We start from the raw sequence: 24,811 nt of genomic DNA on the forward strand, positions 1-24,811 counted from the left end.
AAAATAAAAATATCTCTAGAGAGAAATAGAGAATTTCTCTAGGTTTGAGAGAATTTCTCTGGTCCAGAATTTCTCTGGATAAAATTTCTCTGGATTGTCCAGAGAAATTCTATGGATGAAATTTCTCTGGATCAAATTGAGAGACCTTAGACATTATGAAAATATTAGATGTCATTTATGCTATAAAATCTTAATACCAGGGACCCTAAAATAAAAAATAAAAATAAAAAACCTTAAAAAATTTATGTCTTAAATTCAAGTCCTACTCTTTTCTCTATTTTTTTGTTTTTTTTAATAGAGAATTAGACAGTAGACATAAGAAAAATATTATAATATTTTTAAAGAAAATATTATTTATAAATAATTTTGTTATTATATTTTTTAATCGCTAGACACAAAATAATTATTCTTGGTTATATTTATTATCATGGTTACAAAATTTCTTAATATTTAGTTGTAAGAAAAATAACTATATAACATCACTTAAAACTTTATAGTTTTTGGCAAACATATTGTTTAGAAACGCAGCTGTTTTGATGCAAGTAACAGCTTCATGTTCTACCCACCCAAAAAAAACAGCTTCATGTTCCTAAAGAAGAGCATACGTTGCCGTTTTAGTTCACAGCAGTGCCTGCTATGCGTGGGTGCACAGCTAGGGACCCCAAATCCTACCTTGGCATGTCTAAATGGGATTTTATGGAATAATTCTTGCAATATATAATTGTAAGATTCACTTACAATGGTTTGATTATTTAACTAATTATAAATTATTTTTAAACCATCCCTAAATACTCCTTAAATTATCATTGCAAGAATTATTGCAAAAAAGAAATATTACAGAGGGTCCTGATCTTAAGATTTTAGCATTAGTTCAGTGTTAAACAAGACAATTCATGACAACTTGTGACTTTGTTTGCATCCATCATTTTGCTAGACCCATTTGAATAGTGAGGTTTTGCCCTTGAAGAATTATAAAAAATAAAAAATTAAACAAGCCTAATTTTTGGTGCAAAGATTCACAAGAAAAGGCCTTACCTAATTAAAATTGAAATATTGGAAGTGGTAAACATGTGCTTAAAAAGGGAAAAATTATTATATGGGTTCATTTCATATTTTACGTGGTATGTTTTTACAATTCTATTGATTATATATTCACTATTTTCTATTTTTTCTCTCGTGTATTACATAAAGCCCATAATATCTTGTAAACACACAACTTAATTAAAATTCTTGAAACACAAAACAATTCTTCCTAAAAGGGGTGGATTTATCAAAAACTAAAAATCAATTTAACAAAATCAATTTTAAATGAGAAAATAACAAGTTAGAAAAAAATAATTATTAAAAAATAAAAAATGTTAATAATTAAAATTATAATTTTTTTTTAATTTATAATTAATTTGCACTGACACCACACTGTATTGTAATTGTCCCATTTTAAATCAATGGTGACAAGACAAATCACATAATTAAATAAAGTAATGAACGTGGAAATAGGGGTGTAAATTTGGCCTAGCCCGACTTAGGCCGGCCCACCTGGGCCCCGACCGGGCCCATGTCGGGCCTCGCTCGCTTCCACCAAAATTTGAGTCAGACAGGACGGCCCACGAGCCAAAAAATTAGGTCTAGACCTAGGCCCAAGGGTATTCGGGCCGATGGGCCTAGGGCTAAGCTTGGGCAAGGCTTGAACATTTTTTTATACTTTTTTCACCAAAATTTTATTTTTTTCCACTAAAAATGACACTATGCCTCGAGTGGGTCGGGCTTTGAATGGGCTATGAGCGAGCCGATGGACCTGGCCAGGCTTCAAAAATGATGGCTCAGGCCTAGAGTCCCAGATTGGGCTTGGTCCCGAGCCTAATCGGGCAACGGGCAGATTTTAGGCCACGGGCCATTTTTAGACTCCTACGTGGAAACTTATGAAAAAACTCTGGCACGAGATGAAAGTGAAGATCTTAATACCTTATGTTCTATTTGGTTTGCTAAAATAAGTTGGAATGAAATTAAGTGATTATTTTTTAGTCGTTATTTTGCAATTGATTTTTTTAGTTGATTTTTTTTTATTTTTTTGACTATTTTAACTTAGGATTAAAAAATTCATTTGGGTTGATTTTTTTTGACTTTTGTAAAAGAAAATATAAAATAATTATGATTGGGATGTGACCTTTTGTTTTATGAGCAATGCTTGTTAGCCCGAATATGAGGTTGGCTCGAATGGCTCAAAATTCACCTTACCGGTCGTCCAGGTGGACGTCTCCGGTCGGACGCTGACAGCCGTGGTCGACAAAGGTGACAACCACGGTAGACAATCTTTCACCCGGTCTTCCATGCGGACATTCGGCCAATCATCCGGGCGAACAACCGGCCAACACTCATTCGGGCCATTCGAGTCCCCTCCAGTTTGAGCTACCACGCTTTTTCCTTGTTTTATTAATTTTTTTGTTTATTTTGTCTTAGTAACTATTTTAGTTCAATTTTTTTTGCCAAACGAAGCCTTTGGTTCTCATATGGAATGACCATTCCTTTGAAATGATAAATGATAATTTTATTTGTAATGATTTTGTTAATTATTGTTTTAGTCAACCAAATATAAGAATAAATATTTTGATAGAATGGTCATTCTATTCCCTTTCATTCCAGTTGACTAAACATTACTTAAATAATCTACTGTACAAAACAAATCAAAAGTTATGAAAAGAGTCTATTGATTTGAATGAGATGATTTGATAAAAAAAAAATGACAAAAAGTGAAGAGTATACTTTGGTTTAGCAATCAGGAAAGAATTGATGTAAAATAATGTGAAATTGTTATAAATAATAAAAATAAAATAAAAAACGCTCATATTTGTTTATTTTAATTTTCACTAAAAGTGATGATATAATTTTTGTCAATCAATATCAGATTAATTACAAATAAAAAAATATTATATCAAATTTTAAATTGAACAATTAAAAACGACTGAATAACTTTATATAACCTCCCTAACACTGAAAATTTTTGAGAAACAAGTTAATTGAATAAAAAGAATTATAATACTGAAATTGTCTTTAAAATACAAAAGAAAAAAAAATCTTAAAATATCCCTTTCTTCCGATCTTTGCTTTCTTTTCCATCCAAACATGGTAATAAAAAATAAAATTATTTATTTTCTTTCCTCACTTAAGTGAAAAATCATAATTATCTTTTATTTTTTATAAGTGAGAAACAATAATTATTTTTTTATTTTTATTTTTTGTTTTATTTTCTCACATGTTATACCAAACCGACTGTAAATAATGAGCTAGATTCTATGTGGCATACAAATTCTATGTCTAAATTATTAATCCATACCCCAATTGTCTTCGCGCCCAAACAAACACTACTTAATTAGTTAGATTGACCTAATAGCACCTTAGCACTCTGTCTATCATTTGCACTGCTAAAAGTAGTATTCAGTTCACTAAAATAGAGTACAATAAAATTTCATCAAAATATCCATTCTCATGTTTAGTTAATTAAACAAATAATAAAAATCATATTTCAAATAAAATTATCATTCACCATCGTATAAGAATGATCAGTTCTTTGGAAAACATAAGAAATGATCATTCTATTCCACCTCATTTGAGTGAACCAAATAGAACATTCACTCACGAATATCGTAAAATTTGACTATTATTTCCATTATTCAGATTGAAAAAAGAAAAAAAAAAAACATCGGTTCCAAAACCTGTTTCTTCACCTCAAAAAAAAAAAAACAAAAACTGTTCGATTTGACTTAGAATTAGAATAAGAATTAGCAAATCCTCCTCTAAAAGCTGTACACTTTATGATTTTGCAAGTGAGGAGTAGAGTAGGAGAGAAGGATTTGCCATTCTTTTCTTTTTTTTTTTATTGGCAAAAAAGAAACTTTATTGATGAAAAAGCAAAGTACAAGGTACAGAACAATTTACATCAATAAAGAAAAGAGAGTGCAAAAGCATCACGATGAGTAAAATTATCCCAACTATATTGACACCAAAAATCCCATCATATCATTTGCTAGTACCCCAAGTTGGTGAGCAACCAACCAAAACAACACAACAAAACACAAACAAGAAACATACATCTGCCCAACATATCAGATGAGTATATGAACATTAACATAGCACTCCCCTTAAAGACAATTCAGCAAGAAACCCTTCTGATGAAGCAACCAAAATCCCCTTGAGACAAAACAAATCAATTCTTCCTTCTTGAAACAACATATCAGTTCAGCATATCCGCTTTGCAGTCCACCAGACTTCTGAAGGCATCTTCTCACTTGTTGAATGTTGGAGACAATATCATTAATAGAGTAGAGGCATCCAGAATCATATGACTTCAACCAAAGAGCTAACCTTATTTTAATTAGATCACATAATTCCCCCAAACATGGTTGCAAACCAGAAAAAATGCAATCATTCCTATATCTCCAAATTGACCATATCACAGCTAAAGGAATGGCTCTCCATATTTGTCCTTCCTTCTTTTTGAACTTCCTACTCAGCTACCATTGTAGCAAACCCTCAATTGACCCTGGTACTACCCATTGCAGCCCCCACCATTGAATTATACATGTCCAGACTTACCACACAAACAGACAGAACAGTGAATTGTGATTCAAAGCATCCAATAGTTAAATTGCAATAGATAGAGAGAACCAACAAATATGTTTTGTTTTGAGTATAGCTTATAAGCTGCCTTTTTTATTTATTACAAAAAGACATACAAAAAAATAGAAAAGTGATATGACTCAAATAAACCAATAAATAACTTATTTCTTGTGTCTCCAATAGAGCTCAACTAACCTTCAAATTCAAATTCTACAGTTCAAGTCTAACTGACGATCATTGGACACGAGACTCATGTCCATTAAGTATGAAATAGTAACTCATTGCCATTAAGCCGTCAATGAACCCAAAATAGGTTATGACTTAACCCGTCTTGTGAGAGTGCCTGCAAACTCCTCACATTTATGGGGGCCATCTAGGCGGCTGGTTCGCAGGGCCATCGAGGCCGCTCATGTCTGACTCCCCAACAAGTAGGAATAGGGTTTTCTATAATCACACCAGATCACTACAGGCTGGTCAATCCGCTCCTACTGTTTTACAATAATATTAGAAACACTAATTAGTATACCAACCAAACTAGACACGGTGTTAAGTGGATCCCATATCAAGTTGCTACAAACACTAACTAGTGTACCAACAAAAACATCAACTAAGACATGAGATGCATTTGGGATTGAATAACCAAATTCAAGCCTACTCGAAAAATAAGATACCAGAATACTGCATTTGAGAAATTATTAGGAATAATAGGGACAACATGCTGCTTTTAGCAGAAGAAATCATAGTCTTTAATATTTTTGCACGTAACATAGAAAAATAACTATTTGTAGCTCAAACCCACAAACTGAATTTGTTGGAGATCTATCCAGGCTGTATAGGGTATATATCTACATAAAAAATAACAATTATCTACTCATGCTTCTTTCCTTTATCAAGCTTTCTTTTGGGAATTTTGCCAAGGACACCGGTATCCAACTTTCGATATTGGTGATAAAGCTGGTCGAGCACAATGTATACAAAGCCGTTTACTTAGCAGACCTTCCTGCAGATCCAAGACTACAGCCTCGGATTATGGACTATAATGCTAATGATCGAGACCAAATTCATAGGGCATAGCTACAAAAAGGTCCTTGTCAACCTCGTGATCATAATTTTTCACAAAAATCATTTGGACAAACATTTTGGCCATTTAATCAGGCTTGGTTTAATGAATTTCCTAATTGGTTGGAGTATAGCGTAACAAAAGATGCAACATTTTATTTATATTGTTATCTTTTCAAATCCAGTATTGGAGATCAAACTAGTGGTGATTCTTTTGTTGGTAAGGGTTTCTCAAACTGAAAGAAAAAAGAAAAAATTCATACTCATGTTGGAGGTCCTAATAGTGCTCATAATCAAGCTTCAAGTAATGTCAAGACTTCTTAAACCAAAAGCAACATATTCAAACGATTTTTTTCAAACAATCTGGCCAAGCTCGAATTGAGTATTGAACCCGTTTGAATGCATCGGTTGATTGTGTCAAATTTCTTCTAAGACAAGGACTTGCATTTCGTGGGCATGATGAATCTGAAAATTCAAGTAACCAAGGATGTAATGCCCCACTACTTGCTGGCCGAAGTAACATGTGGGTCAACCAACAATACCCAAAAGTTTAAGTCCAAGTTACTTAGTAGCAAGGTAGTGGTGCTTTATATGCCCAAGATCACCTATGCAAACTTCCGATGTGGGACAAGGTGTTACAAATTCCCCCACTTATAAATCCCCACGTCCTCGAGAGAGTTTAAAATCAATCAGAATACCACAACAAGCTCATGGCCAGCCCAGAATAAGTGGCCCACATGGTTATGTGCATGAGTCGACTCTAATACCATTTATAAGGTCCCAATGTCCCACATCGGGAATGAAGGAGGAGTTCTTGGGCTATAAAAGTAAAAATCTGGACCCTTATATAGCATCAAGGCATTTTCCCAGGTAGTGAAATCCCTAGCAGAACTCCCCAGCTAAGCGTGCTTAGGCTGGAGTAGCTCTGGGATGGGTGATCCACTGGAAATAACAAATCCATTCGGACATGGCTCAAAGTAAACAATATCAATAACAATAACATGTGAAAGGTTGGGGCATTACAAATGGTATCAAAGCCTACTCTTCGAAGTACCGAGTGTGGGCCCCTAGCGTCTCTCGGTGCATGTGGGTGGGCTTATGAGCTGGCAAGTTACTGCACGGGCAGGGCCGGCCCTGAGATTTGTGAGGCCTCAGACGAATTATGAAAATGGGGCCCCTCTAATATATATTTTTTTTAAATAAAAAATTTATGCATAAAATAATAAGTGTCGATAAACTTTTTATTTAAGTTTACTTGCACATATAATCATTAAAATTATAAATTAAAATTTATTTTCATATATTAAGATAGGAAGAAATTGGTACCATGACTCAAAAACATAAAAAACTGGTTTTGTTGCTTTATAGTTTATCAAACACTTCAATCCACGAATTATCTCATATAGCAAAAAAATTATAAAAAAACAATTTAATGAAACAAAATTAGGAAAAAATTATTCAATTAAAACTGATAAAGACCTAGGTTGCTATTTATGTCAAATATGTAATAGGAGATTCTATTTGCTGTGGCACCTTTCAATAATTTTTTATTTTAATTTATTTTATTTTTTGGTCTTATTACTCTTTTTTTTCTAAGACCTATACGCTGTGACACCTTTCTATATGCTGCCAACCTTTTAGATGTCAATGGTTAAGGTTAAGGTTAAAAATATCTTGATTATCACTTTCTTCTATTGTTTGATTGTTCAAACTTTTTTCTAGAGTTTAGGGTTTCAAAATAATAAAAAAACAATGATATTAATGATAATGGTGAGTTTTGGTAAAGTGAATTAGAGTTTTAGAGTGAGAAAGAAGAAGAAGAAGACAAACTAACTGTGATATCTTAGGGAAGAAGATGTAGAAATTTGAATAGGAATAATGGATTGGAGTGTACCATGAAAAAAAAAATATATATATATATATATATATTAGGATTTAATATAGATTGTCCTTATTAGTAAATTCACATTAAAATATAATAAGAATTAAAATTTATAAATTTAAATTGGGCGTACTAAGATATTTTTGGGTTCAAATAGAATGCCCCTTCATTTTTATAAATATGGATCAACACATATAAATAAATATGGGCTAAACATACATGGGCCCAATAAAATATTTTGGGCCTTTTAAATTAATCCTAAAACAAACAAAAAAATTTTAGGCCTATAACATTTTTTTAAATTTGGGAGCCCTATTTTTGGGCCAAAATTGTGGGGCTTAAGGCACAGGCCTTACTGGCCTTAGGCCAGGGCCGGTCCTGTGCACGGGGACGTACAACCCAAAGGAGAGTGGATTGTAAGGTCCCGGAGTCCCACATCCGAAATGGAGGGGGAGTTCTTGGGCTATAAAAGTAAAAACTTGGACCCTTATATAGCATCGAGGCCTTTTCTCGGGTAATGAAATCCCTAGTAGAACTTCCTCATTAAGTGTGCTTAAGCTGGAGTAGTTCTAGGATGGATGACCCGCTGGGAAGAATAAATATGTGCGAGCATGGCTCAAAGTAGACAATATCGACGACATGTGAAAGGTTGGGGCGTTACAAAGGAAATTTTCTTGAACTTCTCAATTTTCTTGCTAATCGTAATGAAAATGTCAAAGTGGTTGCATTGAGCAATACTCCACAAAATCTCAAGTTAACATTTCCTGATATTCCAAAAAACATTATAAATGTGGCCGCATTTGAAGCTATCAATGTGATTATTAGAGATCTTGGTGATGCACTTTTTTCTATTTTGATTGATGAAGCCCGTGACATATCAATCAATGAGCAGATGGCAGTTGTAATACGATATGTTGACAAAAAAGGCCAAGTGATTGAGCGTTTTTTTGGGTATTGAGCATGTTGCTAATACGAATGCTTTCTCACTCAAACAAGCTGTGGAAAATTTATTCTCCAAACTTGGATTGAGTATTTCCATATTGCAGGGTCAAGGATATGATGGGGCTAGTAATATGCAAGGTAAGTTCAATGGTCTTAAAACACTTATACTGAAAGAGAATTCTTGTACATATTTTGTTCATTGTTTTGCTCATCAATTGCAATTGGCACTTGTAGCCGTGGCAAAAAATCATAATCAAATTGCTTTACTTTTCACTTTGGTTTCTAATGTGGTAAATGTTGTTGGAGCATCATGTAAATGATATATTGTTAAAGAGAAGCAAACTGCAAAAGTTATTGAGGCACTTAATACTGGAGAGCTATCTGGTGGGCAAGGCTTAAATCAAAAAACTAATCTTAAATGCGCCGGTGATACACATTGAGGTTCACACTATGGTACTTTAGTCAGCTTGGCTGATATGTTTCAACAGTGATTGATGTGCTTGAAATGATTTCGGAGGATAGTTCAGATTTAGAACAACGAGCAGAATCAAATGTATTGTTAGACTCAATTCAATTATTTGAGTTTGTATTCAACCTTCATTTGATAAAAACGATATTGGCTATTAAAAGTGAGTTATCGCAATAACTACAAACGAAAGATCAAGATATTGTTAATGCCATGAATATAGTTCAAATTTCTAAAGTACAGCTCCAAAAGATGAGGGAGACTAGGTAGACATCTTTACTTGATGATACTTTGTCTTTTTGTGAAAAGCATGAAATTGAATGGATGATATATTTGTAGCTTGAGGGAGAAAAATGAGCAATGCTCAAGAAATTACAAACTTACATCACTATCGCGCTGAGTTATTCTACATTGTTTTGGATATGCAAATTCAAGAACTAAATACTCGTTTCACTTAGGAATGGGAACGGGGCGGGGCGGGGCGGGGCCGGGGATCACCCTCCCCGTCCCCGATCCACGATTGGACTACTCCCCTCCAACGTCGACTGCCTCCGACGCCGACTGTCCCTTCGATCTACTGAAGGAGAGAGAGGGAAGATAGAATATAGAGAGACGAAATGGAGAGAGAGAGGGGGTCGGGGCTAGAGAGAACGAGAGAGTTAAGAGAGAGAGTAGAGTCAGAAAGGGATTAGAGAGTGAGATCTAAAACAACACTAACATAGATATTATATATATATATATATATACATATAATATAAGGGGTTTATTATATATATACATATAAAGGGTATAAATGTAATTTTATTTCGGGGATACTCGGGGATGGGGCCAGGGCCGGGCCGGGGCTTGAACACTGATCATTGTCCCCGGCCCGAAACAGATCGGGGATTGATTTTCAAATACCGTCTTCTCCCCGTCGGGGATATTTTTCGGGAAAAAACCGCGTAAATCGGGATCGGGGTCAGGGATCCCCGCCAGGTCGGTTTTAAATTGCCGTTCCTAGTTTCATTGAGTCGAACACTAAGTTGTTACTTTGTGTGGCATGTTTGAATCCATCTAACTCTTTCTCTAGTTTTGACAAGAAAAAGTTAATTCATCTTGCCGAATTTTATCCCAAAGAATTTTCTTCAATGGAGCTCATGGTACTTAATGATCAACTTCATACATATATTATCGATATACTATCTGTACGAGCACGAAATAATCTTCTCGTATAATCCTGTTGATCAAGTTTGCGCTCCTTCAAACATCGTCGCTTTACTCCCTGAAAACACAAATGTGAGCTAGTCGGCGGGTGTGTGCCGGATACCTTTCCGATACCTAAGTCAGCAAAATAGACAAATAGACAAAAGCTCTGTGTATTCGAGAATCAAAGTTGTGATACCTGTACATAGGTCCTGTTATGAGCTTTTATAGATTCCGTGTGGCGCAATCCTAGTAGGACTCTTACTCCTCAATGTAGAGTCCTCCTAGGAATCACCTCTCTAAGAGATAATGCTTATCCCTTAACACCCTTCTCATTGCTTTAACCAAGTGGAATAGTTTTACCTCGGTTGTATGTCAAAATGACCGAGCTAACACTGCTTTGCTGAAGTACCAGACTTAACTGAGCTTTACATAGCTCGGTTTCCACCGTATCCTTCTAATAAAACTCCTTGTACCTCGGTTTTAGCATACTCAAACCGAGCTATCTCAATCAATCAGACCGAGCTAACTAGGCCCAATTGGGAAGTCCAATCTACTCCGCCCATAGCTCGGCTCACTTCTTCCCATACCTAGCTCGGCCCAAATTTACACATTTTACCCTCTCACTATCCAGTAGTGAGTTCTCAAGATTGAATAGAATTGCCGATCTTTCTAAGAAAATGGTGGAGACTGAAAGAGACAAAATATATCCATTGGTGTATTTGCACTTGACTTTAGCATTAATCTTACCTGTTGCAACTGCTACTGTTGAGAGGGTATTTTCAGCTATAAATATTGTGAAGAATTGGTTGCGGAACCGAATAGGTGATGAATGGATGAATGATAGCTTGGTTGTCTACATTGAGAGAGATATTTTTTATGGCATTGACAATGATATGGAAAGATTTCAAAAGATAAAAACTCGTTGGGGTAAATTGTAAAAGTTTAAAATTAAAAACTTTTTGTAATGAATATTAATTTTTAATGTTTAATATTAGCTTGAAAAATTATTATTATGTTATTGTTATTGGTTGGGGAAGAAAAATTTTGAAATTATAATTAAAATGTGCCCCCTATATTAAATTCCTGATTCCGCCACTGTTTTGACCCATTTTGGCGCAAAGATCCGCTAACAAAGGCCTCACCTAATTAAAAAATTGAAATATTGAAGTTTGGAGAAAATCGTGTCTAAAAGGGTGGATAGGTTAAAAATTAAAAATAAATTCAATTTAAAAATGTCCTTGCTGATAAATGCAGCTTTTCAATATATACTAACTCTTCAGCAGAGGCTCTGTTGAAATATTATTCCAATTACACAGCAACAAGTTTATGTACTTACATGTATAAAATATCAAAAAGCCTACGAACCACCAAAAAAAAAAAAATTCTCTGAAATTTACTTAGAAATTCAAATGTACAGTGAAGATTTGATTTTGTTGTTTTGGAGTCAACCATGAATGATCTTGGCTGTAAATTATAAATTGTGGATGACTTTCTGATTTTATTTCTATATCTATGTATGCTTGTTTCCTTTGGAAATTTTGCTGAGGACATTGTATACAAAGCTGTCGACCTGGTCTTTATTCCTCTCGTACAGAACTGGCAGTGTGTGTGAAGCAACAAAACCTGCAACCCAAAAAAAAAACCAAATAAATAAATAAAATATCATAATAATAGTTAAGGCTATGTTTGGTATATACTACTACAGAATAGCTCAATAGCATATCCCAAACATGATACTAGATCTACTTTGAACAATCATGCATGCACTTGAAGCTTCCACTAAGCTTCATTACACGTTTGAGCAACGATCACTACAACATATAAGGGTATCAGTGATCACAATTTTTCCAATCCAAAAAGTAAAAAATTTGTTGCAAAAAATATTAGGAGACTGTTTTTAAAACCTTGGTATTGATGAAGCTTGCTCAATTATTTAAACCAAAAATTTCCCCAATTTGATGCCATCCCCCATAACATATACAAAACATTATTCTAAGAGTTTCACCAACTGATTACAAATGCTTAAACATACTATCGAGTGCACATCCAGTAACCAGTCTAGAGCTTATATCATAACAAAATAATTTCACTAGAAATAGTATGATGTCTCACCAATATACAGGACAGTCAAAAAGTTGCACCATCTTGCAATCACAGCAGCAGCCCACAGGCTTGCTACAACCAGGAGGGATTTCCCAAGGGTCAATTCAGTTACCTCCATGAAGTTACAGGCAAAGATGACACTCTTGTAATAGTATATTTTCAACATTGATATCTTAACATCATGAAAACACTGCATGTTTGGTAAAGCAACTTCAAGCTGAGAAAAATATTTCAAAACGAGTAAATTTGAAGAATTAGTATTACATTTTGAAAATGAAAGAAAAGAAAAATCTACCACACTACATATACAGGGCTTTCCACATGCATATGAATATGGGAGAAACGGGATTCAGAAATTCAAAAAAATATATATATATATATATTGGAAGACCAACTATGATGGAGGAAAATGATGAAGGATTGTGATGAGGACAGACAAATTGGAAGAAAGAAGATACAATAATCAGTCATCGTAATTCCAGTCCTTCCATGAATTGTTGATGGAATCTGACACAACACTAATTGTGAAGGTATTGACAGTTACAAGGTTTTCAACAAAAAGAAAAGCAAAAAAAATAAATAATTCAATGGCAATGCAGTTGTAAGATGTTGAGAAGAGACCACACTCGAACAATAAACTATGATGGTAACGGGAAAAAGAGATGGTAAATAATTCTATGCTTTAACCAAGCATCCTCCTCATGTGTAGTGTTCCAGAATTTGGAGTGGCAACTTTCAACAATATCCAAATAGGTTTAGAGGGCGAGTCATATGGGTTTGCAAGCATATGGATGTATTCAAACATACCCCTAGGAACTGCTTAATATTTCCTCTACATGCCACATCTTGAAAAGACCCGAAAGCTAGGTTGATCACAACACCAACTGACTTGGCAATGTTGACAAATAATTCGTCAGGTAGAACAAGATGAGGGGGTTCAGATGGAGACCTGTTACCAATAGAAACATTACTATAAATTTGGTGTTTAAGCACAACTGCATACAGCATTTGAATGATTGAGAAATTGGGAGCACAAAATACTTTCATATAGCTGAATCACCTGTTTAGTAAACTTGGAGCGTTTGACCAAAGATACTGAGCTAGCATGCCAAGCATCAAAGCATAGCATAGGAGAGAGAAAAAACAGCCATAAAGCAATCTGAAGACCACCCAGATAACTGTAATAGCAGCTAAAACATCTGTAGAAATCGTTTTGTTGCTCCATAACAGCACATCAGCAGCTACAGATTGAAACCAACACTTAATAAGAGCGAACACATGATGGTGAACAGAAAAGGAAAGGAAACATAAGGCATAAATATCCTAGATTTTCCACTCCCCAAAAGATTGAGGATTAGCTTCTGGCTATTGTCGACTGGCTGCTGCTTTGAAACACTATCAGCCGTTATTTCCTCTGACATTTTTCGTAATCTTAAAAAAGGAGAGTGAAACTATCACTATAGAATCAACTTTAAAGCTCCCAGAAAAAACAAAAAAAAAAAAAAAAAACATTTAATTCTTGAAAATAGACAATGCCCGTTAACTAAATTTAAGGGTTTTAGTTCAAGACAATAACAACAGTGTACAACACCAGAAATGTTGTTACAAAAGCAAAATAACTTTCCTCCCCCCCCCCCCCCCCCCCCCCCCCCCCCCTCCTTTTAGATAGTAAAAGCAAAATAGCTAAGCAGGTGGTTTTTAACAATTTTTCTAAGAAGAAAGCCAACTAGGGGCACTCACCTTATGCTCTGTGTTTGGAGCATTTGGATAGTGATTCGGAAAGGGGAAGGGAAAGAGAAAAGATGGGTAAAATGTACACACATTTCACTTATCTTTTCCCTTTCCCTTCTCAAATCCATACTCAAAACAAAGCCTTAATCTGTACACACAAGTTTACCAATAGCACTCACAATCAAACTATTGGATAGAAATTCAATTGTTCAACTTTAAACAACATATCCAAAAAAAAAATGTAGAAACCATTGCATTTGAACTCTTCCATAAATAAAACATAAAGAGTTAAAATAAAACTAAAAAAAAAATAAGGCTTAACAACTTCCATGGCTGATCTTACTATCTCTGTGATAAATGATGGCAACAAAATCTGATGAAGACTAGGAAATATTTCAAGAATTTTGTTAGAACAAATGTTTAAAAGAATTTGAGAGTCAAACCCCCAATACTGTTTAGACACTTGATCATGAACATCAATATACATTGTTGGACACCTATTTGCAGAGATAATTACAAAGCAAAATTTTACTAGCACTAACACCATCGACGAGAGGTAAGTCGTCCACGCATGCGAAACGAGGCCACGGGTATGTGGGAGGTAATGTTTAATACTCCTCACATTTAAAAATTACATTTCTTTTTCTAAAATTTGTAATCTTATTATAAATTATTTCTTGAATGGTTCATGTCATATTTTAAAAAATTTTAAATGACCATCTTATCTTTTTGTTACTATTTCTTTTTTCTATTATTATGACTATATTTTACAACTTTTTATTATTAAATTTTACTAAAATATATTTTTATTATTAAGTGATGATAGACAAACATAAATTTTATATAGAATTTTTTTACACAATGATATAATTTAATGATGACATTTTCACTTTAAAACAAAACACTCATAAACATAATTTATATTTACAACAATATCATTGTCACAATATTTTTATGATATTTTTTGTATAAGTTTTTATATATGAATATAATTTTTCATTTTTATTTCTACTATTATATCTAGACTAGATCAATTTAATCTAAATATATTTAAAAAGTATAAAATTTGTACAAAATTAAAAAAAAAAAATCATTGAATACAATAAAATAAGATAATGTATTGAATTTTTTTTTTTTTTTTGTGAATTTAAAAAAAAAATCACAAAATAGTGTACTTTTTAAGTATATTTAGATTAGGTGTATCTAAAAAATAAAAAATTGCCTAAAATATTAAAAAATTTCAATAAAAATTAAAAAAAAAAAACTCATTTTTTTGTGAGAGTTAAACCAAAAAAAAAAAAAATGATTGTTATTTTCCTTAAAATGACATGAACAAAATATTTATATTATTTTATATGTATAAAGACTAAAGGACAAATATGTCATTTTAATCTGAAAGGGGGTAAGTGTAATTTTTCAAATGTGAAGGAGATTTGTATTAAACAGAAATCAGGAAATTCTATTTCCACACATCTAATTACCTCAGTATACACATTTAATGAAATATTATTTAAATGGCAATTATACTCTAAATTAAAATGATCATAATTGACATCCACTAGCACCTATAATATTATATGAAAATATTCTCTGTACATCTCTTTTAAAAACAAAAAATAAAAAGACCTCAATGTACACCTTTCAAATATAAAAAAAAAGAAAAACTAAACCCTAATTTTTTCATTGTTGTCACTTTTTGCTTACTACACTCTATACTCTTCTATTGCTTATAAAGCAATACTCTCATATTGCTTTAATCTAGATTTATACTCTTTTAGTGATGAACATGTTAGTTTTTTCGTGTAGAACTTTTCTTTTTTTTTTTCCCTTCTGCGGTTTTTAGTCGGACAATCAATGCCGAATTATTTTATTATATTCGAACATCAACTGTCGAATTATTTCATTTTATTCGGTCATCTACTATCAAAAATTTTTTTATTTTTTTTCGAAACAAATTTGTCGAACTAATCACTTTTATTTAGAAGTTAAGTTTTGAATTAAATGTATAATTTCAAAAAACCAGTGCTAAAATCCCCAAACCGAAAAACATAATTAAAAATAATAATAAGAAATGAGGGTTTTATGGTAATGGAGTGCACAGAGATTTGGAAATGGTAAATGCAACAACAAAATGGCAAATGTAATAACAAAATGGAAAGATGCCTTATCTTCAACAATATTTTGAAGGATTTTTAATGGAGGTTCAATAGAGTCTTCAATGGAGGTATTTAATGGAGGACTCTGTCTTCACTTTACTTCACATTGTAGTCTTGAATGGTCTTCACATGAGTCTACAATGAGTCTACAAATCTAGAAGCAGGGTCTCCTAACAAGTGTGTGGAAAGGAGGGTTGAGTGATATATGTACAATGATTATAAGTGAAAATTATAATTGTAAATTTTAGTGTGTGGATTAAGAAAATTAGGCTGTGTTTGGTTATGTTTCCCAATAATGATTCTACGCTCAAGTTCGAGTGCGGCGTTTGTTTATGACTTTCAAAACACATTTCCACACTCGCGTTTGAAAAATCGTATAGGACATCCGGCCGGTTGACCAGAACAATGTTCTTGAATTTTTTTTTTTTTTCACTTGTTATTTTTATATGTTAAATAAAAAATATTTTCAATTTTTATTTTTTATTTTTTATGAGTTTTGAATAGAATTTTTGGTTGTATTTGGTTATAAGTTGTAAGTTTTTGTATAAAAATTATGTCACATCACTCAATTCAAAAACTCTTTTCAAAACTCATTCACCAAACAAATTTTCTATACTCAAATCATAATTCCAAAACTCACAAACTCAAAATACAACTCATATTCTCAAATCATATTTATAAAACGCTACTAAACACAACCTTAATTAATAAGCATGTGTACTGAAAGAAGATGTGCATTGAGATAATTAAGTGTGTGACAATAGAATTTCTCACAAAATCTTAGAGGGGTGTCAGTGTAATTTATCCTAATTATTAATATTTATAATTTTTATTATTTTTTATGTATTTTTTTTCTAACATCACTATTAAATTATTTCCCTGATTAAATTGGTTCCAAAACAATCGAGGCCTATACTGCAGCTCATGGGTTCCATTTTAAAATTTTAACCATTTATTTTGTAAGCTTTTCAGTATATATCATTAATGAAAAAATTAAGTCGATTTAATAATCGTAATATTTTTATTTTATTACGATTGAATAAACTTAATTTATTTTTATTTTTTTTATAAATGATATATTAGACTCCTTTTACAAAATGAACAATTTAAAATATTAAAATGAGATTTGTGATGGATTTCCTGAAATTTTCTCAAGTTCACTATCTAGGGAAACAAGTGTGAACTGTTCCCCTTTGGAAGTGATTAACCTCACAAAGGAAGTTAGAGGTAATTCATTTGAAGGGGTTTCAAATAGAGAGAAAGAAATTGAAGGAGATATGTAATCTAAATGGGCTAGCTCTTTGAGGATCTTCACATTCTAAAAGGGCTACTTCAAACCCTTTTAGATGGTTACATTTGTTCAAGAGATGAGAACAAAGAAAAAACTTCTTACGAGTATTGTAAATCTTTAAGCTTAATAGAGAGAATAGCTACTTTATTAAAGCTTGGTTTGACATGTTTGAAAAAAGTCAAAAAGTCAAAAAAGTTACTATCCTATTTAAATCACATTGTCTTATTTAAGTCACACCATCTCTCTAATACATCACTTCAAACCTAATCCAAACTCGACTCATATTTCATAAAAAGTCAAAAAGAGCACTTATTTAGATCATCCCAAACAACCTCTAAGTCTAAAAAATATAGTAGGCCTTGCCTTTTAATTTTGCATTTTTTTTAATAATTAGGAATCGTGTCCTAGGTAGGATTTTTGGACCTAAATTTAAAGATTAAATGACACCTACTAATCACATGATCCAAACAAATAGAAAGGGCCGACAATAGTTGAATTTGAGTTAGGAACGTAGAGAAGATACTCACTGACCAACTAGGTTAAGCTTGGCCCAACATTTAGGGTGCGTTTGGTAACGTTTATGTTTTCAGTTTATATTTACAAAAATTTTATAAATTGGTTTTTGTTTATTTTTTATTTATTTTTAGAAAAACATAAACTACAAACGCGTTTAGTAATTGACAAAATGTTTAAAAAATTTTAAATATATAAAAAAGAGTGAGAAATGGTAAGTGGCGGCGGAAGACGGTGGTGGAAAGTGGTGACGGTGGGTGGTGGGTAGCTGCTGGTGGTGGGTGGTGGCGGGTGGGTGGTGGTGGTGGTGGGTGGGTGGGTGACAGTGGCGGGTGGTGGGTGGTAGCGAGTGGGTGGTGGTGGTAGGTGGGTGGCGGATGGCGGGTGGTGGTGGGTAGTAGCGGGTGGGTAGTGGTGGTGGATGGGTGACGGTGGCGGGTGGTGGGTGGTGGTGGCAGGTGGGTGGTGGATGGCAGGTGGTGGTGGGTGGTGATGGTGGGTAGGTGGGTGACGGTGGTGGGTGGTAGTGAGTGGGTGATGGTGGTGGTGACAGGTAGCAGGTGGCGGGTGGTGGTGGCAGGTGGGTGGCAGATGACGGGCGGTGGTGGGTGGTGGCGGTGGTGGGTGAGTGGGTGACGGTGGCGGGTGGTAGGTGGTAGCGAGTGGGTGGTGGTAGTGGTGGGTGGCGGGTGGGTGGCAGGTGGCTGGTGGTGATGGGTGGTTGGTAGTGGCAGGTGGTGGATGGTGGTTGCAGGTGGGTGGTGAGTGGTGGTGGCAAGTAGGTGGTGGGTGGTGGTGGCAAGTAGGTGGTGGGTGGTGGTAGCAGGTGGTGGATGGTAGTGGCGGGTGGTGAGTGGTGGCGGGTGGTGAGTGATGGCGGGTGGATGGCAGGTGACTGGTGGGTGGTGGTGGTGGTGGCGAGGGGTGGTGGATGGTAGTGGCGGGTGGTGAGTGGTGGCGGGTGGTGAGTGATGGCGGGTGGATGGCAGGTGACTGGTGGGTGGTGGTGGTGGTGGCGAGGGGTGGCTGGTGGTGGGTGGTGGTGGCAGGCGGGTGGTAAGTGGTGGTGGCAGGTGGTGACAGAAGACGGTGGTGGAAAATGGTGGCGGGCGGTGGCTAGTGTTGGGTGGTAAAAAAAAAAAAAACTCAAAACTCAAAACAGAAACATATTTTTTGTATTTTTATTTTTTGGTCAAATTTATAAACTGAGACCACTGATTTATAAATCAAAAGTTTTACCAAACAAGTTTTTATTTGAGTTTTTTTAATTTTTATAAATATAAATAGAAAACTAGAAACGTAAGTGTTACCAAATGACACCTTAAGATGCGAGAGTTTTCTTTTAGTATTAAGCCTTTGATTTGAATGCTTTACTTTATGGCTTGCTCAATCATTTTTCTTATTCCCTTTAAGAGTATATCAAACATTACTGTAACATCTATTTTTTAGTATATTAACCCACTAGCTAACATGCACAAAAAAGGGGGGAAAAAAAATTGCTATCATGTGAATTCACCAATTTTATAATACATGAGTGAAAATGCTAAATCTCATGTACTTAGAAATGTTGAGCATTCGAGCCTGAATATTCAAATTTTTGTAACAATAATGATACATCCATCTAAATCAATGAGCTCAAATGACATGAAAAGTCAAAATAATAATAATAATAATAATAATAATAATAATAATAATAATAATAATATACAAGACACAAACATCACTATCACAGTGAGATTCACATCCCATTAGAACTATTACAGCTCCTTTATTAAAGTTCCAATACATTTTTGTTTTTATAAACACATCAAATGAAATTCAAACCATGATTAATCTTTGGTACTTTTGAAGAACTAATAACAATTATATGCATAGATTATATTAAAAATTCACATACAAAGAAAGATGAAAATGGAGACAAAGTGAGAGAATAGAAAAACTCTGGGTGAAATCAATTTAAGCCTAAATCTACCCATATACTTCAAATCCAGGTCTGCCAGAAATTTTCAAGAATTATTATTTAAAAATAAAAATTAAAAAACAGAAACCATAATTTCACAAATGGAACTGAAATCAACACCATTACCAAATTAGTGCACTGATGACACTGAAATTCACAAGCAACTCATGAACTAAATGGAGAAATAGAGAATGGAAACTCTAGTCAAAATCAATTTAAACCATATATCTAAATTGCAAGCCTGCAAACATTTTTTGGGAAAACTAGATAATAGGTAACCACAATCATGATTATCAGAGGCCTAAACCAGATAGTATCATCTCGCGATTATACAATTTTAATTTGGATGAACAATTAGGGTCACACTAAGATTTAAAATTTTGTAATATGTTAGAATCACTTAGATCCTAAGCACAAAATTGTGTAAAATCACAATACAATCTTGATCATACTACGATTTACCAACCTTTTTTTATTAGTATTTATTTATTTTTCTGTATATATCATACAAATACCATTCAAGTATCTTCTATTATATGGAATTTCATTTTTTTTGGAACTTGAAACGATGTGAAAGATTCGTATTTATAGAATAAGATTTATTGAATTTGAATTACAAATATGTCACGAAAAATTTAAAAATTTTATTTTGCTCTAAAATCAAAATTAGTAAATTCAATTTATTATCTGATTAAAATTGTTTGGAGGGAGAATTAAAATCAATATTTGTGACTGTTTTATCAATTATAATATTATTAGTGAACCCTACAACATAATCAAATTTATCATTTTTTTTATGATTTAAAAATAATTTAACCTATGTTTTCATTATCGATATTTTACCTTTTATTTTATACTAATGTTATGTTTGCTTGGAAGATTTAGGAAAATATTTAGAAAAGGAAAACGAAAATGTGTATAAAACTAGATAAAATATAGATATATTTTATTAACATTTCATATTTATATTTCTTTTTTATTTTTCTTTTCAAATCTTTCAACCAAACACAGTGTAAAAATAAAATCTTACAATTTTATGATTGCCAATAATCTTAAGTAACATCTCGATTTTAACGCCCGTGCCCAAAACTACAGGAATTAAATGATGATATCAACAAAACTAAACCCAAAGACAGCACAAGAAATTCAAACCATGGCACCTCTTTTGCAGCACTAATACCAACAATAAAAAATGCAAAGATGAAACTGAAATTTATACAGAAAAATACGTAAGACTCTTAGCGGGGGTCACTGGGGTCGTGTGTGTAAGAAGGTGATTGGCTCAAAAAAAATTATTATTATTTTTTTTTTGTTTCAACAAATGGAGCGACGTCACGTCGCTGGAAGTCAACCCACACTGAATGTCTGAAGCACGGCCCATTTATACATGCAAATCACTGTCTAAAATGGAGAGAGAGAGAGAGAGAACTAACTAGACAGGTAAAAAGGATTGGATTTCGGGAGAGATTGACAGCTTCGAGAGAAATGTATGGAAATCTGTTTTTGGGTTTAGTGTAGTTTTGTTTTTTTTTTTTGGAACACGGGTTCAAGCCTTTCAAAAACTTATGTATAGTTTCTAGAGGAACAAAAGTGGCGGAACAAGAGGAGTTGACCAAGAAGAATGTCTCATCTCATTGACATAATTAAGGGCGTGCATAATATTGTTAAAAGTGTCAAAATCACACCGAGTAGTACTGTCAAGATAAATTTGTTATTATTTGTCAATCAAATTGTCGATTTTTGGTAAGAAAAATAACAAATTCTAGTAACACTTTTATCAATCCATCGATTTCTATTTTTTTTTCAAATCGCACCGACTCGCACCGCTATTAAACCATGTTTTATAAGATTCTAAATTTTTTTTTTTTACTTAAGTTTGCTTGTTATTCTATACCTTAGAATATAGTATTACATTACTGCTCAAGGGGAATTCAAGATATCAGTAATCCAAAATAAAGTTGGATTCTAATTCACTTTTTAATCTTTTTTTTTTCTGGCCATGTTGCAAACTTGCATCAGCTCACTTTTCAATCTAAATACTTTTCAACAGTAAACATTTTCAATATATTGTAATCCCTGAATGATATTAATTTTATGTATTGTATTTGATCATTGTAGCTTCCACAGATGCTTGTAATGAACTGATGGCATAGTCGTTGATATTATCATGTTGTTGCTACATTTGCTGCATCAGAAGAAAACTTCACAAGATGCTTAACATCACGGTATTTCTCGTCTTTTTTTTACTATTTGATTTAAGTTTTGTAATTTGAATTATATTTTTTATAAACCGCCAATCCGCCCGAATCGCCAAGGCAAATCCGTCATTATTTGCCAACCGAACCACCGATTTTTGATAAGAAAAATGGCAAATTCTAGTGACACTTTTATCAATCCGCCACCCGCCATACGGTTTCTATTTTTCTCTCAAACCGCACCGACCCGCACCGCGCACACCCCTAGACATAATTAGAAAAATTATATTTTTTACTAAATGTTTCATATGGGTGTGGCTCATACTATGTGAGTCTCATGTAAGTCTCATACCTATGTAAGACATTTGGTAGAAAATTTGATAAAATTTTTAGAATTTCTAACATTATTCACATAATTAAGGACACGTTAAACTTTAGGATTGGACTCTCCCATGATCCATAATTTGGAAGGAAGGGTGCTGTCTAGACTGTGGATTTATTACAAATTTTGTTTTGATAATCTAAATGTATTTTAAATAAATCATTCATATAAAAAATTAGGCCAATTCAATAATCGTAACATATTCAATTTATTATTTTGTCACAAAAAAAAAATAGATAGTCTATTTTTAAAAATATACTTGTGATTCTTTTTTTAGACATCAATGTGACGAATTAAATATATTACAATTATCAAATTAACTTAACTATTTTAATAGATGATATACATAAAAGATTCTATAAAATCCACGATTCGATTCATCCAAATAAAACTAGTGATGAATCCGAGAGTCTAAACAACACCCATCCGCGAAATCTAACTCCTTTTATTATTATAACTCAATCACGCTTTGGCTAACCCTTTTCATTTAAATAATATGGTTTTTTTTTTTTTTTTATCAAACTCCATCTAAATGTTGTTGCTATTAATTAAAAATTTAAATTTAAATAAAAATTATTCAAAATAATTATATTTTTATAGAGGTACAAGTAAGATTGACATGAGACACAATTCTCACTTGGTATTGTTTTAAATTATAATTGTTTTAAATTGTGGCCCTCAAACATTTTCCTTTAAATTATTCTCACTTACTTAAATACAATTTTTCTTAAATTAAAAGTGTGATTACTAAACATTTTTCTCATTTAAAGGCATTTTTTCGCTTTAATTTACTATTTTTATTTAAATTCTAATAAAAAAAATGTGATTTCTAAAAACATTACTAGAATTATTTATTCTACATTTCAACGGTTAACAAACACAGTCTTACATAACTTCAAAACTAAGTTTCAAAATCTCCAATTATTTAAATAAATGGTTGGACTTTCTCTCAATTTCAAAACTTCAAAACTAAGTTTCAAAATCTCCAATTATTTAAATAAATGATCGGACTTTCTCAATTTAAAATTTTTTTTAAGAAGTTTATGGGATTCATTATAAGTCTCGTTTTGATAATTCTTTGGAACTATTCATTTTATAGTATTTATGTATATTATTCATAAAAAAAATTAGATTGATCTAATAATTATAAATTTTTTATTTTATCATAATTATCTTAAAAAATAAATTATTTATTTAGAAAAATGTACTTATCGTTTGCTTTATCTATATATATAAAATATTTTTTTGTATGTTAGGTAACCCTGGACCAGCTAATGTGATGGCAATGTATGCTTGGGAAGTATATTTAATTGTCTCAATAGTTTTTGATAATGTAGTTTTGTCGGATGAGGAATGGGTCGGACAGGGTCCGAATGCTCCACAGGATGATTGAACCTCGTCTTCCCAGTTGTACCTGCACCAAGTCCGTCGAGAAGGACCCCGGAGGTGGGGTTCCTTCTTGAGGACCCTCTGATGTTTAAGTTAGAGCAGTCTCTAGTAGAAAAATTAAAGCTTTTTGCTTAGAAAGGAAGTAGAAGGTCCTTCTTGAGAGAGAGAGTGATTACTTGTATATATTGATTTCTTCCATACCTTTCTGGCCTCTTCGCTTACCGTGCCTTGTCAGTCGACCTGTCCTATCAGCCGCAAGTCTATGGTAGTGTTGTCATGCCGTGGACTTCACAGAAGGAGGTTTCTTGTCTCTTCTTCTTGTCTGGCCCCTGGGCCTAAGTTAGGTTAGGAATTGTTTGGACAGCCCATTGGGCCACTTATTTGGGCTATGCCCATCAGTAGTCCCCTATTCCCGAGTGTAGCTTTAGTCCAACGAAGGGAATAAGAAAGAGTAAAGTAGTCCCCCAAGTCACGGAAGGAGGCAGGGCGACGGTGGCCAAATTTATTGAGCAAATGAGTGAGTGCCGCGATAGAGGTAGGACCGCTCAAAAACCAACTGGGCAAGGCGCAGTGAGAGTTAAATGGAGTAAAGTTGGAGATTTTGGCCCAGCGCAAAGTGGCGCAGACTGCGTGCGTCGAGAGGAGTCGACATGTGCGAAATTGTGAGGAATGTAAAGTGCTAGCCCTTGTGTAGAGCAATGCAAACGAGGCCGAGGCCTTTGGAAGGTCGGCTGAGGACCTGGGCAGTCGGGTGATGGATTAGCTCGTACCGTAAGTTTGTACTCAGTTTGACTGAGGCTTTTTGGTGCTTGGTCTGGCCGAGATCTTGATGTTCTCAGGCTGGCTGAGGCTCTGTGGGTGCTTGATCTGGGAATCTTTTGTACACTCAGTCTAGCTAAGGTCTTTGGGCTCAGTTTAACTAAGGCTTCGGACGGTCAGC

At 33.7% G+C, this 24,811-nt stretch overlaps 1 protein-coding gene across 1 annotated transcript; it reads right to left on the reverse strand.

Moving 5' to 3' along the window:
- Nucleotides 1–5,316: 5,316 nt before the first annotated feature.
- LOC114261184 (reticulon-like protein B8) lies at nt 5,317–13,757 on the reverse strand. The gene is made up of 6 exons (XM_082883471.1): nt 13,582–13,757; nt 13,315–13,495; nt 13,064–13,203; nt 12,264–12,335; nt 11,702–11,774; nt 5,317–5,581 (listed from the first exon to the last, which is right to left on the reverse strand). Exons 1-6 carry the CDS (start codon nt 13,673–13,675, stop codon nt 5,482–5,484), a joined length of 660 nt encoding a protein of 219 aa, XP_082739597.1. The 5' UTR covers nt 13,676–13,757; the 3' UTR covers nt 5,317–5,481.
- Nucleotides 13,758–24,811: the final 11,054 nt, after the last annotated feature.

This window comes from Camellia sinensis, chromosome 8 (assembly GCF_055761805.1).
Source record: "Camellia sinensis isolate YWXY chromosome 8, ASM5576180v1, whole genome shotgun sequence".
Taxonomy (NCBI): Eukaryota; Viridiplantae; Streptophyta; class Magnoliopsida; order Ericales; family Theaceae; genus Camellia; species Camellia sinensis.

Bases quoted from the DNA above. Each gene is read 5' to 3' on its own strand.
- LOC114261184 (XM_082883471.1), bottom strand. From the start codon at position 13,675: ATGTCAGAGGAAATAACGGCTGATAGTGTTTCAAAGCAGCAGCCAGTC. The intron at 13,496-13,581 runs CTAGGATATTTA...TTCAATCTGTAG, and splicing joins TCTTTTGGGGAGTGGAAAAT to CTGCTGATGTGCTGTTATGG. The intron at 5,582-11,701 runs TGTCCTCAGCAA...CTTTGTATACAT, and splicing joins GTCGACAGCTTTGTATACAA to TGTGCTCGACCAGCTTTATC.